The following is a 15,523-nucleotide window of genomic DNA, read 5'->3' on the forward strand; positions in this document are numbered from 1 at the left end:
TTTCTGCACTTTGCCTGGCTCCCCTTTTCCACCCTATGAAAACTATCAAAGAGGGGCGCAGGCTTTGAGTGGCAGAGCGTGCTGTGGAGGAAATGGGGATTTATGTAGCAGGGAGTAGACGGCCTCCAATGTTATAGCTTTGTGTCAGTCTGCATACTGCACAGTCAGGAATACATAACACACATTTGCACACAGGCTGGCTGTGTAAGTAAAAGCAAGTCAGAAGGAGATTTTTAAAAAAGGTTTATTTGAACAAGGCTGCTAAGAGAAATAAAAAAAAAATGACAGTGAGAATTGAGAAAGTGAAGGAGGTTTTTTTTTTCCCTATCAGTGAAGTATTTGAAACTCCATCACCTGTCCTGTGCGCTACCAGGGGAATAAAAGGTTAAATCACTCACATGCAAACACAGTGGCTTGTGTTTGTGTGCTTACACGGGTGCTCATTTGGGTGGAGCTGAAACATGAAACACTGGTCTTTTCTGCTCCTGATTATAGAGGGCGTAATTGGGTGTGTACATATGTACATGGGCAGAGAAGTGGATTTTAGACTAGGCCTGTTTATGTTAAGCTAAAAATACAAAGCATGTTTAAACTCAGAGAGAGTGAGACTTTAAAGGGTAAAAAGGTATATTTTTTCTTATCTAAGCTGTGGGCCTCTTCATATGACAAAGTGTGTGTGTTTGTGTATGTTTGTGTGAGACATTTTGCCAGGTCATGCAGAGAGCTTCATCTGCTGCCGGAGAGAACAGAGCACAGAATGCTTTCATCTTATTGCGTACCTAAAATACAAAAATAATCAGTACATTTAAATCAAATTGGGCTACAGCTCCTCATTATGACATTAGCAACTGAACTGATGATTTTTCCCAATCAATTACTTGATTGTAAAGTAACACTGTGAAAAATACCTGCTTTTATTTTACTATTGCTGTCCAATATCATCACCCAAAGAGATGAAAAGCAGCAAAATAACTGAGATAACAGAAGTGAGGAATGTTTGCTTCAGTTAATTATATAAAGATCAAATGATAACTGATGGGGGGCCTCAGTTGGCTGTTGTTTTTGCTATCAGTTTGGGCCGATTCGTCCTTTCCCTCTGTGCTCCAGTTTGGTCTGTGTGGATCTATGTGACGTAAAATTTGTAATCAGCACCAGTCCATGAAGGTCCCTCCTCGGCTGTTGGCATGCAGTCCAACATTTGTGTCAACATGATGTGCAGAAACTGCAAGCATGTTGACTCTCTCTGAGCAAGCAACAAAAACAAAAAAACGTAGTCACTGCAGTACAGTCAATAGTCTGTTTTGAGGAAAGGGACTTGATCATCCATTGTTAAAGGAGTAGGTCTGTAATGTCACAAAGATTATTTTCTTTTTCTTGTATTTTTCTTGCTGTTTTGTTTGCACTAGTACTAATCTTCTGGCCATCATGAAGTTGCCAATTTCATCATTCGAGTCGATGAAATATTACAGATGAACTTGAACTTGAATAGTAATTTAAACAGAGTCATATGCATGTCTGCAAAGTTTAAAATGGCCTGCACAGACAGATCCTTAAACCACAAATTAGCCTTTAGTTAGTTTGCCAACTATTTCCCAGACAAGTCATTCACCTTTGTCCGTAAAAAAACGCAATAACAGCATTTTGATTTGTCCAAATTATTTATAATGATTTAAAACAGAAATCAGCAGCAAATCCTTACATCCGAACACAGAATCTATAAGAAAGATGAATGGAGCCATCATAGTGTCACCTAGTGGCTCTGAATTACCATTCTGGAGCCTCAAGTTTAGCATTTTGGACATTGCCCTGTTGGATCTTTGAGACCTTTTCATGTGAGAGGTGGATGTGAGTGATGGTCATAGAAACTATGCAAGCCACTAAGGTCAATTGGAAGGTCAAGTTTTTTTGTCTATTTCAATCTAGATCAGACTGTATTTTGCAAAAGGAACATCCTGTTGTTTTGAAAAAGTCTTGAAACTAGTGATTGAGACTAAACTGAATTGGGGAATATTTACTGAAGTAATATATCATGTGAAATCATGCGTTTGGTTGTTTTCTTTCTAGTCGCCTTTACATTCTCACTTGTTTTCATAAATGCCATCCACTGGCTACCCAGTTATTTCAGCTCCAGACCAATGACTGATTGTTTCAATGCAAATCAGTTCTTTTCCATGTTTTCATGTCTTCACTCTGCTTTTCATAGTTGTTTTCATTGTTGTCAAGACAACAAGAAGAATCTAAAGAAATCTTCCTGTCTCGGTTTTGTCAGCTGTTAATGTTTATTGTGACTCAAAACTCCTGTTTCATAATGGACTTTGTCAGTGCACAAGTGTAATTGTTAGTTGTTAGTTTATTCAGCTGCTATACAAATGTAGTGTGCTGTGATGCCTTTGAAAATGCAAAACAAATATTAATGCAACCTGGTAATCCCAGCATGTTCAGTCTTTCCACCACCAACTGTAGACATGCAGGCCTTATTAGAACAGTCTCTGGTGGCTAACCATAAGAGCGAGCACACACACGAACTCCCTGGCCTTCCACATCAGTTCCTCCCTGTCAGAGCGAGCTCATTACCGCCAGAATCTGGCCCTCACACTGAGCCAACCTGCTTTGCAATGCAGTGTTTTTACACTGGCACAAAATGTCAGCTCGCTAAAAGCATCTGCGCTCTCCTCCACCCGCTGAGCCGGGGAGGAGGGCAGGGGAGGAGGAGGAAGATGGAGAAAAGTGGTAAAAAGAAAGCAAGTCTTGTTACACTGAAAGGCCAGAGAAAGAGGAAGGAGGGGTAGATGGCACAGAAGCTGAAAGGAGTGAGTTCAAGCTGTTTGTTAGAGAAAGGAAGGAGGTGACACAGCATGACCGAGATTCAAGTATTTTCCATGAACTGTATAAAATGTTACAAGACATTTTTTACCACCTACAACATTCATTGCAGCTCTTTGGCACCCCACTGTTTTCACTGGAATGAATCACCATGTTTGTTACATATGATTGCACATTAATCATTTCTGCTTCAGTCAATAAGTATGCCCAGGTAAATATGTGTTCAAGTAACAATGGAAAACAATCTTTGTACCTACTCTGAGCAAACAATCTAAATTGCATGTTACTCTTGTTACGTTTGGCATTGTAATTGGCATGCAACTACTGTATTTTACCAAGAGAATTTGAATTTGCTTACAGTGAATATACTGATCATTTTTGCAGATGATATTTGCTTGTCTTCTAGTTTTTAGCTTTGTACCACCCAGACATTTCATAATGTGGCCAATGCTTTGGAGACAGCGGCCTGCCTGCCTGCTCATCTCTCCGCCACTTACATAAACACGTTTTTTGGACTTTTGTTTTTATTTGCCAGTTGAAGTGACCTGTGTGGGTATAATTTAAGAATTACAGACAACACAAGGCACAGCCTGGGGAGAGTCAGACACTCTCTTTTTTTTCCAGTCTGAGTAAAGAGATATTGCCTGAGTCTCCACCTGTGCTTTGACTCAGATTGTAACCTTGACAACCATGTGAAGGTCAGCAGGGGGTTCTTTGGACTGACTGCTGCCATGGTGACAGAGGAGACAGGGGAGGTTGCTGTGTATTAATTTTTCAAAGCATCACTCATGATGTGGTATATCAAAGTTTGTTTTGCTCTTGCGCTTCAGGTTTGGTTGTTGGTTTTAACCTAAAAAGAACAGTGATTGTGAACATTTAAAACATACAAACACCTAAAGAGAGACCAAATGTGTGTTTAAATTTGGTATCAGATTGCTGTTTTTGGCATCAGCAGGCAGATTCACATTTTATCAAGCTGTATAGTCCTCTTCAAGTCAAAATGTATTAAATTAGCCATGAGCTTTTAATTAATTTTAAGCATGTAATGATCACTAGATGGCAGGGAGCATAAAAACAAGTTCCCAGCAGCAACCCACATTTTATTGAATATATAAAATTTTAAAGGCTTCCTAAGCATGTTAACACATCCAGCAGAAACACAGCAGCATTTACACTAAACTAAAAAAAAAAGATCAGGATTCATCGACTTGCTATGCCAATTTTCTACTACCCCCTGTAAACTTGTAAGCTTAGATAAGCTTTCATGTAACCTTGAACAAGCTTAAGAGGGCTTTCATGAAGCTTGCTTGGTATCTTTCAACACAGATAATTATATCCACTAGTGTCACCGGATGGGCCGAGCTCCAGTCTGTCCCAGCTGGGCATCACACAGAAGGCTAAGCCAGAGCCAACAAAGTGCAAGCTTGAGCGGAGAGATCAGAGCAGAAGGGAACTCATCGATCCACTTCCAGGTCATTAAACCCACGAGTGGTCTTATCGGGAAAAGCAGCGTCACCCAAGAGAGATCAATGTCGGATAGAGAGGTTTGGCCAGAGAGGAGGGATGAGATAACAGAAGTGTATGTATCTATAGCTACCTCCCAAAAATGGAAAGCTGGAAACCGATGTAGGATTTAATTGCATCACAATGTCACATTCTTTACATTTTTGTGCAAAGCTGTTCCACTGCTTTTTACTTATGGGAAGGCTTATAGTGGAACAAGGCAGAAGCAATGCTGAGCACAACTCGACTGTGGCTTCAAAATTAGATGCAGGATACTGGATTATATATGGATCTAATATGGAAATATTTTTGCAACTTATCTTGACCAATTGCCAATGTCAGTGCCTCCATGTTTTTTTCTATGGACAATGCTGATCTTTAGAAAACAGGACAGCCATTATGTTGCATATAAACTATCAAAACAGAAACAGTGCAGGCTCCTTTAGCTTCCAATAACCACCTACTCCTTTGACTTCAGGTTGTTAGTTAAAGTAAACACAAGTTGATCTTGTGTCATGGCAGTATGTCACTTGTTTCCCACTTTCTTTTAATGTCTATGTTTCCTCAGCAGCAACACTACGTTATCCACATATTTGCCTGTCAATTAGTTGTCTTAGTGTCCTCGGCATCGGTATCGGCTGATGCTAATTATAAAAAAATTGCCTAAATCTACCTGATTAATTGGCCAACCGACAGTTTTTTTTCCTACCGGATCACAACACTTAATCTGCATTTCGGTAAATTAAACAAGTTTTTTTTTTTGCTTTCTCTAATCATAATATCCCACTTGCAGATATGCAAAAAAAAATTTCATTGTGCACCTTTTTCTTCTTCAACATTTCCAAGCAAAGTTTCAGTCTGCTTTCTTAACACAGTTCCGAAAACAGCCCCAACCGGGTCCGAGTTGAACTCACCTGCTTATCAGTGCTCATTTAGGGCCAATGATTATATTTCATTTGTGTTTTGGTTGATAATATGCCAACATCGTCATACATTACTATATAAAAGGTTGTTTTGAAAACTGATTGATTGATTTGTTTTCTTCATATATAGAAATATGAGAATCTCAACTTTAAATGAGCATTTAACTTTTATAAGCATTATGTCAATATTTGATACACATTTTTTTGTGATGTACATTACATTGCATTTATCTAACACAAGCTTTTATGCAAAGTGACTTACCAGTGAGGAACACATTTGGGGTCTAATGTGGAGTTAACAAACCTGCCCTACATTCTTCCACGTGGGGACTGGGGAAGTTTGTGATCAAACCAACAACCCCCTGTTTGAAGAATTACCCCCATACTTCCTTTGCTACAACCACCCCCCATATGTAAGGATAATTTTGCATAACTTCTTATGGAAAACAGTTTTAAGTGCTTAAAACTTAGTAAAAAAAAAAAAAAGAATGACAATGCAACGGTCTCATTATTTTGATTAAATCTCTGAGGAGAGATCAGGAGAATATACATCAAATGTCCCATCATTTCAGCATAAAACCATAATGTAGACCTTCTATTAGATATCTATGTAACTGTTATCAGTGCCAAACAGGTGTGGTTAAAGAGTTTGCTGTGTATATATTTTTATTTCACCTGATCTTCAGTGAATAGTGGACAAAGAGGAAAACAAAAGGATGGATTTAGCACAGTAATAAGAGAATAGAGGAATGGATGGAGAGATGTAGAAGGGAGCGATTATCTTAGTAGGTTGGCCTGTTTGTGGATTATAGACCAGCCATCTGCCACTATGGGATTATAATCTTACGAAGAGACAGACACATTGCCCATGTACTATTTGTACTTCGACATAGAGAGGCTAAAGTAAAGCAAGTTCACACATAAAATAAGTGAATATATTTTTTATTATATGAATTGGATTTTTTTTTAATAAAACAATAACTAAAACATTGCAAATATCTCATTTTGGGGTTTGACATATTTTTAATTTCCTGCTAATAAAAACACATTTTCAACCTTTTAGTCTCCTTGTGATGATATTTTGTGCAGCCCACAAAGGGATTGAGATTACGGTTAAGGAATGAAAGTCACCCCTTGGCCCTTCCTCCCCTCTCTGTCTGGCTTCACTCCATTTAAAAAAGCAAAATGACATTCCGGCCTTGACCTAAGCCCTCCACCTTCCTCCCTCCCCCCTCCACCATGCCCTCTCCCCACTGGACAGAGCTGCTTACGTTCAGCCTTGCAGCTCCTCCCTCTTTTCAGTCCAAAGCAGATGGAGAAAAGTGAGCCGGAGTGCTCTCTGCTTTCCACCGCTCTCCTCCCACCCTCTCTCTGCCTCTCTTACATTCTCACACCCCTCCTCCCGTCTCTCACTCCCCTCCCTCTCGCTGCGTTGGGAAATCAGTGATCAGACCCAGCCCTTTTCTGTTAACAAACAGACAGATCAGAAAACAAGAGATATAAAAGGCAGAGGGTTGGATGAAGATTGACCTGACTACAACAGGAGGCAAGCAACGGTAGTGACTTATTTCTTTTTAGATTGGATCAGGGACTCGGAGGGATCTCTTTCCTCCCCTCCCACTGGAATACCGCTGCAGGGCTGGGAATCTTATCCCAGTCCCGCTCCAGTTCTCCCCAGCTCAGCCAACTCTGCTCTAGGATGCTGTGAAGGATGGTCCACCAGGAAAACTGTTCTTACCAGGTAGTCCTCAGAGCAAACTGACACAAGACATACAACTGTAATTTAATTGATTCTTTGGCATTCTGACAGACACAAGCTGACTTTGACTTGTAGTTAGTTATGTTTCTGATCTAAGAATAAAGTTTTATATTTTCAGCTCAATGTTTCGTAAACCCTAGAATGTTGGATTTAAACTAGAACATTGTTGCACATGTGTAGCACTTGTGTGTCACTGCAGAGACTGTGTGGGAGTATTTCTTTGCCTTGTGAGGTTACGTGATTGTGTTTAGAATCTGATGGCTGGCTGGTTGCTAAGAGAGCACTTGACTCATGGGAATAATGTCCTACCTCCCATTCACATCCTCCCTCATCAAGCCTCATCAGTTCATGTCAAGGAGCCATGATCTGTGCATATAACTTCATGTTTGTAGTATCACAGCTAATCTCCATTTTGTCTGTTTTCATCTGTTTTCAATAATTTGTTCTCTGCTTTGGTCTTAAGTAGCAGATCAACATAATTAAATGAATGGTGAAGGCAGCACACCAATACATAGAATTTAAATGTGAATGGTAGCTTGCAGGGCTTTCCTTGTGGTTTCTCTAACAGGACATGTGACAGCAGTGTCCCACTTTTTCTAACGAAGAACTTGGAGGAATGAAGCAGTCATGATTAAAGGAGTGCAGCACATCACAGCTATGCTCTTCCATAACTAGCACTGCTTGGAAGGAATATCTGCACTGCAGTGGAGATAAAGAGTGGGAACAAGCAGAGAGATAGATGAAAGGCAAAAGAAATAAGCTGAATATGCCTGGGGAAGCAGTGGGGAAGAGAGACGGAGCTTCTTTGATGGGGAGAAACAAGTTTGAAGAGTCTCCGAGAGTCAAATGGGCCTTGTAGATGTACTTGAACAGCAGACAAGATGAAACTGCAACATGAAAAGTCCAAATTATTAACATTAATGTTATTAACACTCCAAACATTTAAGTCTAATTTAGTTGAGATGAAGTTGCATTTTCAGTAGAAAAATTAAAGAAGCTTTCAAGCTTTTTCTAAAGCCTGGCGATCACAGTGCTCACCTCGCTATTATCATCAGCAATTTCTTATCATGATTATCTTTTTATGCACTTTCAAACACCATCTGAAGAAGCATTTGCATTACCCTCACTGCATCTTTCACATATTTGTATTTGCTTGTCTGCAGGGTGACTTTGTGTAATGGGATAAGGATTTCCTGCCATGTTCTTTGACAGATAAAGGCTGGACAGAGTAATGGGAAGATGGTAGGATCGAAGGAAACAGCGGCAGGGAAAAGTGATCCCAAACAGATAGGGAGAGATGAAACAGTAACAGGAAATGTTTTGTCAAAACAAGGGTGAGTAAGGCAAAAGACAGAGGGATGTCCAGCTCCCTGAGTCATTTGTGATGGTAGCTGATAAAAAGTATGGAAAATAGTCAACACCAGTGTCATCTAAAAGAGGAAAATGTATGGAGACGTTGAGAAAAAGTTGATATTTATTAAGTTAAAGTGTTAAGAGGTAAGATAACCCAATGCAAGAGATGTATTATAAAAGAGAGATGGAGTGAATACAGAAAAAGTGAAAGCAGTGTGGCGTACAGAGGGTTCAGGCTCTGATAACTGCAATTCTCTAGAGGCCTCTCAATTAGACTGGTATCCTGGCAACCAGCAGGCAGACAGCGCCCCTCACACATATATTTATCGCACACCCACTCAGGGATGGAAAGGCGCAAAGGGCAATGAGAGAATAGAATAGAGGGAATTAGTTTAATGAAGAAATACAGTGGTGAAAGAGTCATTAGTTGATGTGGGGAAAAAAGAGAGGTCGAGGACAGTGTTTTCCCTGTTTCTGTTTGTCTCCAGGGACAATTTATGTCTCGGGACAGTCAGATAATCAGAATTGTTTCTTTCTTTTTTTCCTGATTTAAATGAAGTATATTTCCTCATTTAGCTATTCGTGAATTTAAGAAAAAAAAGTAGAAACAAGCCAGAGAAATGGAAGATGACAGAAACCTAGACGGCCCCTTTAATTCCCTGTTACTGTCTGAAGGCATTCACCAATTAAGTGACAGGCTGACCATTAGAGATCAGGTAAAGTGACCATTTGACCCATATCTCAAAATTATCTGTCGATTTCTGATAGTTTTACAAACCAACAAATAGAATCCAAAAAAAACAAAAGTGTTCAGCATTAGAGCAATAACAGATTATCTGCTGCATCTCCCTCATCTTGATGTTGCACTTCGCTTCATCGAGTGCTTAGTGATCCAAAATCACGTTGCACCTTAGTGTGTTTACTGGGGTATTAGGTCTCAATATGTCACCCTGTTTTCAGATTCTCATGTAAATCTATAAATCTCACAGAGCCGTATTGCTGTCAGCAGCAGCAGTAATCTCAGCAGGGTAAAGGGTGATGGTGAGATTTATCAGCTTGGCCACAGTGTGTCATCCTGGGCCAGAACACCACTGTTAGCCTGCCAAGGCCTCAGGGACCCTGACTGAATGCTGAATCCTGTCACACACAGTGTTTGGGAATGAGGATTTCTGTGTATTTATGTTATGTTTATGTGCTGGCAAGCTTATGTAGCTTGATGGAGAGGGTTTAGGGAAAGCTCCAGTGTGGGTGTAACTTTATATGAGGTGTGGCATGATGAATTATAAATTAGAAGCAGCAGCAGATGGAATTTATACCACTGATGGATAATGCTCGAATTACAGAATCGATCACTGAGCCCGAACAGTGAAGTATGAAATTACTGAGATAGCAATTTACTAGGTTGTAAATTCAGCTTGCAACAGCCACTAAAACCACAAGTTCAGACATGTTTAGTGGTGTTTTTGGTTTTGGTTTGTAAAGAACAAAACGTACAATAACGAAGGATTTCTAAAGCTAACACACGGAAGGAACTAATATTCACTAAAACTGCCAAAAATTGTTGTTACGTACAATGTTATCAAGGTAATTGTGAGAACATAGGACAGACACTGCAAGACATACCCATTTCCTTTCCTATTAGTCTATGCAGACACTGAAAAAGACACTGATTACTGAAATAAGCAATCCATTCCCTAATATGCACACAGATCATCTTTAAACTGGCTCATTTGGAAGCATGCGGGCTGTTTTATTGTCTCTTGTTTCATGTCGCCTCTATTTATTAGATTTTAACAGGTAAACTCCAACCTATTACATTTCAAAAGTAACCTTACCCAGAAGTTTTTAATGTTTGCACACATGGATTCATGTGCTTATGATCTCGCCTCTGCTGTGCAGCGAGTCTCTTTGTCAGTCAAGATGAGAACATCTTTGTCCTAATATCAAACAATTTGCCAAAGCTGCCTCAAACACTGGCCTCTGTGTGAGTTAGCGGACTTCCCGATGGGCCACCCTGTGCTCCTTTCACAGCCCAATTTGTTTGGAACGCAGAGTATCACCATGGAGAAATTCTCACAAGGTTGCTATGGTAGCAGCCCCCATTCTTTTCCTTCTCTTTCCAAAATAAGATCCGATGAGCATGCATCTCTACATGTGTCTTTCATATCTGCCACTGCATGTAATCTGGTGTTGTAATATCACATGAGTATGCACATAGATATTAGGGAGCAGTGTGTTGATATTTGTAGACTAGGAATAGGTGTGATGAATAGGTAACATTTTTACCACATGCATATTCCCATACACATGCTGAACTTTGCACCACTAAAACCAAGTTTTAATCTTCAAACAGCCTTTCGAGGGACCAAAATATCCTCACTCTCAAACTCAAACTTGTCCTCACAAAGATAGCTGTACAAGTGCACAAACACACAAAGCGCCATTGGTCTTGGATGCCAGGCTTACAGGAGGTGCCAGGAACCTTCTCCCACAGTCACCCTCTGTTCTCTTGGAACAATAAGCCCCTCTGTGTGTGTATGTCACTTTCATGCTTGCTCTCTCTCAGCTGACCCAACAGTCAGGCCATCATTGACACCACGAGAATTAACCTGTGTGTCTTTGTGAGTGTGTGTGTCTGTGTGTGTGTCCCAAATACAGAATTAAAGGTATTCGCATCTATTTTTGCCCTTGAATAGTGATTCAGGCAGTTTTTGAGTGCACATCGATGTATGTGTGTTTGTAGATCTTTACTGTAGTGTCTTCCTCCTGTACATATGTAAAGTAGGTACCAAACCGCTTCTTCTAAACCTCCTTTGAATCAGCAGTGACTTCACCTTCACCATGAAGTCAGCCTCAGTAATGAAGCAGAGAGCCAGTGGGGAAGACTCTGCCCCACCCAACCGCTCGCAGATAACACCAGTTTTATTGGACTGTGTGTGTATATATGTGTGTGTTGTTTATATTGTCCCCAGCAGTTAGTCCAGTGGTGGTAGATTCAGGGGACAGCCAGACAATTCGCTGTACTCTACCCATAATCCACAGGGATCGACGCTAAATCACAACCACTTCCTATTTTTCCACTTAACCCTTGTGTGTGCATGTGTGTGAGCAAATGTTTAAAAGCTTTTTAATGTTATCAAGCAAATGCACTGTTCCCCAGCTGTATTAATCTTTGATTCCCCTTTTTTCTCATGTTATTCTCATCTCGGTGAGGAGAGAAACAGGTGACTGTGACTCATGTTCATCAGTTTCACCGGCTGTTCTCTTCGATGTCATCTCTCTCTTTTCATCCCTCTTTCACCCCTTTGTCCTTGACGAGCTTTTTCATTTCTTATCTGAGATCTACTTTCCCCTTGTAGTCTTACTACTTAGTGGGATTCGTCTTCTGACTCTGTCAGCAGGTGGTGGTTTGATGCTTCAAAAAAAGAAAAAAAGACTTCAAACAATCTTTGCTCTTAATATGGTCAGAATTGGTGTACTGCAGTTTCTGTCATTATACAAGACCAGTAGGAGGGTTTTTGCCTCAGTCTTGCATAGTTGTGTTATCTGTCCAATGAGAAAAATTTTCTGATGCAGTTTCTTTCACTAATTTTCTCAGTTGACTTCTGCCAACACCATGGCATGCAATAGTCAGGGCAGCAGAGGATTAACTGATCTCCAAAAGGCATGAAGTTAAAGACAAAACATTCTTCTCAACAATTTAAGTATTATTTATTTAGTATTATTATAAGATTTTGAGCAAAACAAAGTAACATTGTCCCAGTGGCAGCTGCCTAACACCAAATACCAAGCACTCACAAAGAAGGCTAGAAGAGGATTGAAATGGGTTATCAGTGTGTCATTTTCCTGAGATTGTAATGTAATTAGGAAATGCCAATTAAAAAAAGATCAGTGGTGGTCAAGAAGATTTCTGGAAGAGCAAGAAAACTATGCAAATCTCTTTGTTAGACAGGCAACTCAGAGCCAGTTTTTGACTGATAAAGACCTTCAGAAAGAGTTTGCAGACTACATCGTGGAGGTGCTTTGTTCTACTGGGCAATAACACCTGTGCATATATGACAGTCATGAAAGAGGCATGAGAAGAAAACATTTCCTGCGTGCATCCTCATCACAAAATTCAGCTCCAGACATCTACTCTAGCGAAGAAAGTTTTGCAGGATACAGAATTTAATGAACAGCCACACAGCTGTTAGGCACAGGTGTCGATCAGTCATTTCTTTCACCCAGTGGTACTGGGAACATTTCACTGGTAGAGGAAAAAATGTAATTGATTAATTAAAGACGATCTGATTTTGCAAGCAGATATCACATTATCTGTAAAAATCCTGACAATGAAAGAAGGGTCATTCTCCAATTACATAGTGACACACCTTAAAATCCACAATGGACTAACCTCAAGGGGTGTACGCCTAAGGTTATGCCATGGCCCTGAATTAGGCCCCTGACCTAATAAGCATCGGAAATCAGTGGATAGAAAAGCGGAGTTTAAGTATGATCGAGAACTGTACAGATTCTAAAGGCCTTTTGCTGGAAAATTTGACAAAAATCCCCAAAACAACATTTGAAATATTTGCCTGGCAACAAAAAACATTTCGCTTAGTATTGACTAAACATGTGTTTTGGCTCCTTTTCGTTTTCTGCTATTTTAGTAAGTAAACAAAAGAAACCTGGCAGATATAACCTTGTTATTGCTAACATATTGTTGTTTATTTCAACCATAAGCTGTTTTAGAAATCAGATCATAGATATTTAACTTCGTCAGATATTTACAGTAACAGATTTTTTTCACCATGAGGTGATTTTTATGACTTTATTTTTGCTTAAATGCGGTGATGGCTTTCCAATTCCTTGTAATGCCTGCCATTTTTCTGTGTAACCAGCGGACAGTGTGTGTGAGTGTGAAGCCGTGTCCGCCCGCAGTGTGAATCTCCAGCCATATGTGGATATCATTTTCTGTTGGGGCGGCTATGACAAATATATGAGTCATGGCTCGATAACGTCTCGCAAAGATGAGATCATTACACAACATGGAGAGCATGGAGAGCTCAGATTGAAAATGTAAGTCACTGATACAAAGCACAACCAATCCCTGTATATGTGAGGTAGCGAATGACTGGCTGTGTGTGTTTGTGTGCCAGACTAATGGTCCTTTGTGCTCTGTCAGGGTTTATTTAGCTGGCTGGGGCTGTGGGGCTGCTGGCTTTGGTGTCCAGACGAGGCACTATTTTTACCTTAGCAGGAAGGGAGTACACTACATTCTCTGTTGCAAGTACACACACACTTTCATGTTCATTTTTGCCTGAATTATGAAGGCTAATTGGCTAAGTGTATCTATCTTTAGCAATTCCAGTCTTGACTGAGCATGAATACAGACCGTAAAGGATTGCTCTGTCTAAACACACATGATCATGTTTGTCATAAACACACACACTCTGTGGCTAACTGTATCCCATTGCTGAGGTGTCTCTTTTCAAACTAGTGGTGAGCAGCTGCTGTCCTCACGTCAGGGCGTGAAACCGGAAAAAAACCACCAGTGTTAGTTTCTCCCTCTCCCTCCTCTCTCTTACTCTCCCTGGATTGTGAGAGGCCGCCCTGACCAGAGGGTGGAAGGTAGGGAGGGTCCAGCGGGGCCTTACCTCTGACCATTGTGCTTCCTCAGTCCTGTGAGAGAGGCAGGAAGACAGCGGGGCGAGTGGAGTAGTCAGAAAGTGCAGAGAAAGAGAAACACTGTCACAACATGTTAGAGAAAGACGAGGAGAAGCCACCAGTGGCAGGGTAGTGTTTTTGCTTTAGTGTCAGATGATGCCAGGGTTGAGTTGTGTGGGATTATGATGCACACTGACTGGGTTCAACCTCAGGAGTCGGTCCGGACAGACTTAAGCAGTGACTGGGAAGTAGAAAAGAAAAGACAGAAGAGTGAGGGAGGGGATGAGGGAAGCTCTTGATAAAATGGATGGATGTGGTGGAGTAGATGATGTCATCAGACAAGCGTCCAACCTTTACCTCAGTGATGACTACAAAGAGGTACCATGTCATGTTTCTATGTTTTGGTTTTGTTTTTTTTAACAGGATCCAAAATCAAATTTTATTGTGAGCTAGAGTGGACTCAAAGTGGGATAAGTTAGTTTGAGCACATGACTATGTTCACGTTGATGATTTTCTCTTCTGATTGTCTGCAAAGTATTGTATATGAACACGCGCACAAAAACTGATAATGTTCATCTCTTCAATATAAAGTTACAAATAGAATAGCAAAGACTCAAAGCTACAGGCAAACTGCTCTGCCAACGCTCACTTTGCTGTCTGGAGATAACAAAATTAAGGGTAAATTTAAAAACATGTAAAAATAACAAGTTGTGGTTTGTGTTATGGGCTCTTTAGTCGGGTGCAGCGATTAGCACCTTCACACTAACTACAACTCTTAACACCACAATGTTTTACTGATTTACCAAGCAACATATTACACTAATTAATATATATTAGTAATTCGTATCTTTATGCTAAACTTAAAGATTTATAAACTATTTGTTCCAGCTTTGTTCCAACACTTTTGTGTTGTGTGAACCTATGCGATGCAGCCCAAAGACTTAGGCTGGAACAGTGCTCAAGTCTGGGCATCAAAGGGTGCACATATTTGAAGGCAGTGCTATGACATAACACTATGAGTAACCAGGCTTTATTCTTAAATCTGCTTCATTCTTTTGGAGAAAAAAAACAGATCCCTCCACTAAATCCTGTCCCACAAATAGTCAGACCTTCTCACGCTGATTCAGAAACCCATTGTCCTGTCCAAACCCAGTTCATGCTTCTTGTCACCCCCCTCATCCTTGCTTTTTTTCTCTCTTATTTTCACCATAACCACCCCTCGTCCCCTTCCCCCCGTATATCTTTTACTGCCACATACACATTCATTTATACCCTTTTGCCACTTGCCGGGCTTCTTTTCCGAGCTGAGTGACGGGAGCAGTCTCACACTGACCTGCAGCTGAACTGTAAGAGGGGCCAAAGGTCAAGTCCCTTATCTGGGATGGAATGCTGCACTGAACAGAAAGACAGGTCTCAGATAGCAAAGAGAGATAGTAATGAGAGAGAGACACACGCACACAGAAACAAGCATCCATATTTAGCCTCCAATGATGGTGTGTATACTTGAAGCATATTT

At 40.5% G+C, this 15,523-nt stretch overlaps 1 protein-coding gene across 4 annotated transcripts in view; it reads left to right on the top strand.

The window, feature by feature from the left end:
* The window catches only part of schip1 (schwannomin interacting protein 1), a 209,430-nt gene that overhangs the window by 178,518 nt on the left and 15,389 nt on the right, over nucleotides 1–15,523 (top strand). The window contains exon 1 of one of the 4 annotated variants that reach the window (XM_072392352.1): nucleotides 6,874–6,990. The exons of 2 other annotated variants lie outside the window; for them this stretch is intronic. In XM_072392352.1, coding sequence (XP_072248453.1) covers nucleotides 6,961–6,990 — 30 coding nt within the window. In that variant the 5' untranslated portion in view covers nucleotides 6,874–6,960. Of the gene's footprint in view, nucleotides 1–6,873; nucleotides 6,991–14,008; nucleotides 14,386–15,523 lie in introns of those variants that run through there. One more of the 4 variants, XM_072392351.1, reaches the window with a different exon arrangement.

The sequence above is a fragment of the Leuresthes tenuis genome, unplaced genomic scaffold, assembly GCF_036924035.1.
Source record: "Leuresthes tenuis unplaced genomic scaffold, fLeuTen1.0.hap1 SCAF_9, whole genome shotgun sequence".
NCBI classification, from domain to species: domain Eukaryota; kingdom Metazoa; phylum Chordata; class Actinopteri; order Atheriniformes; family Atherinopsidae; genus Leuresthes; species Leuresthes tenuis.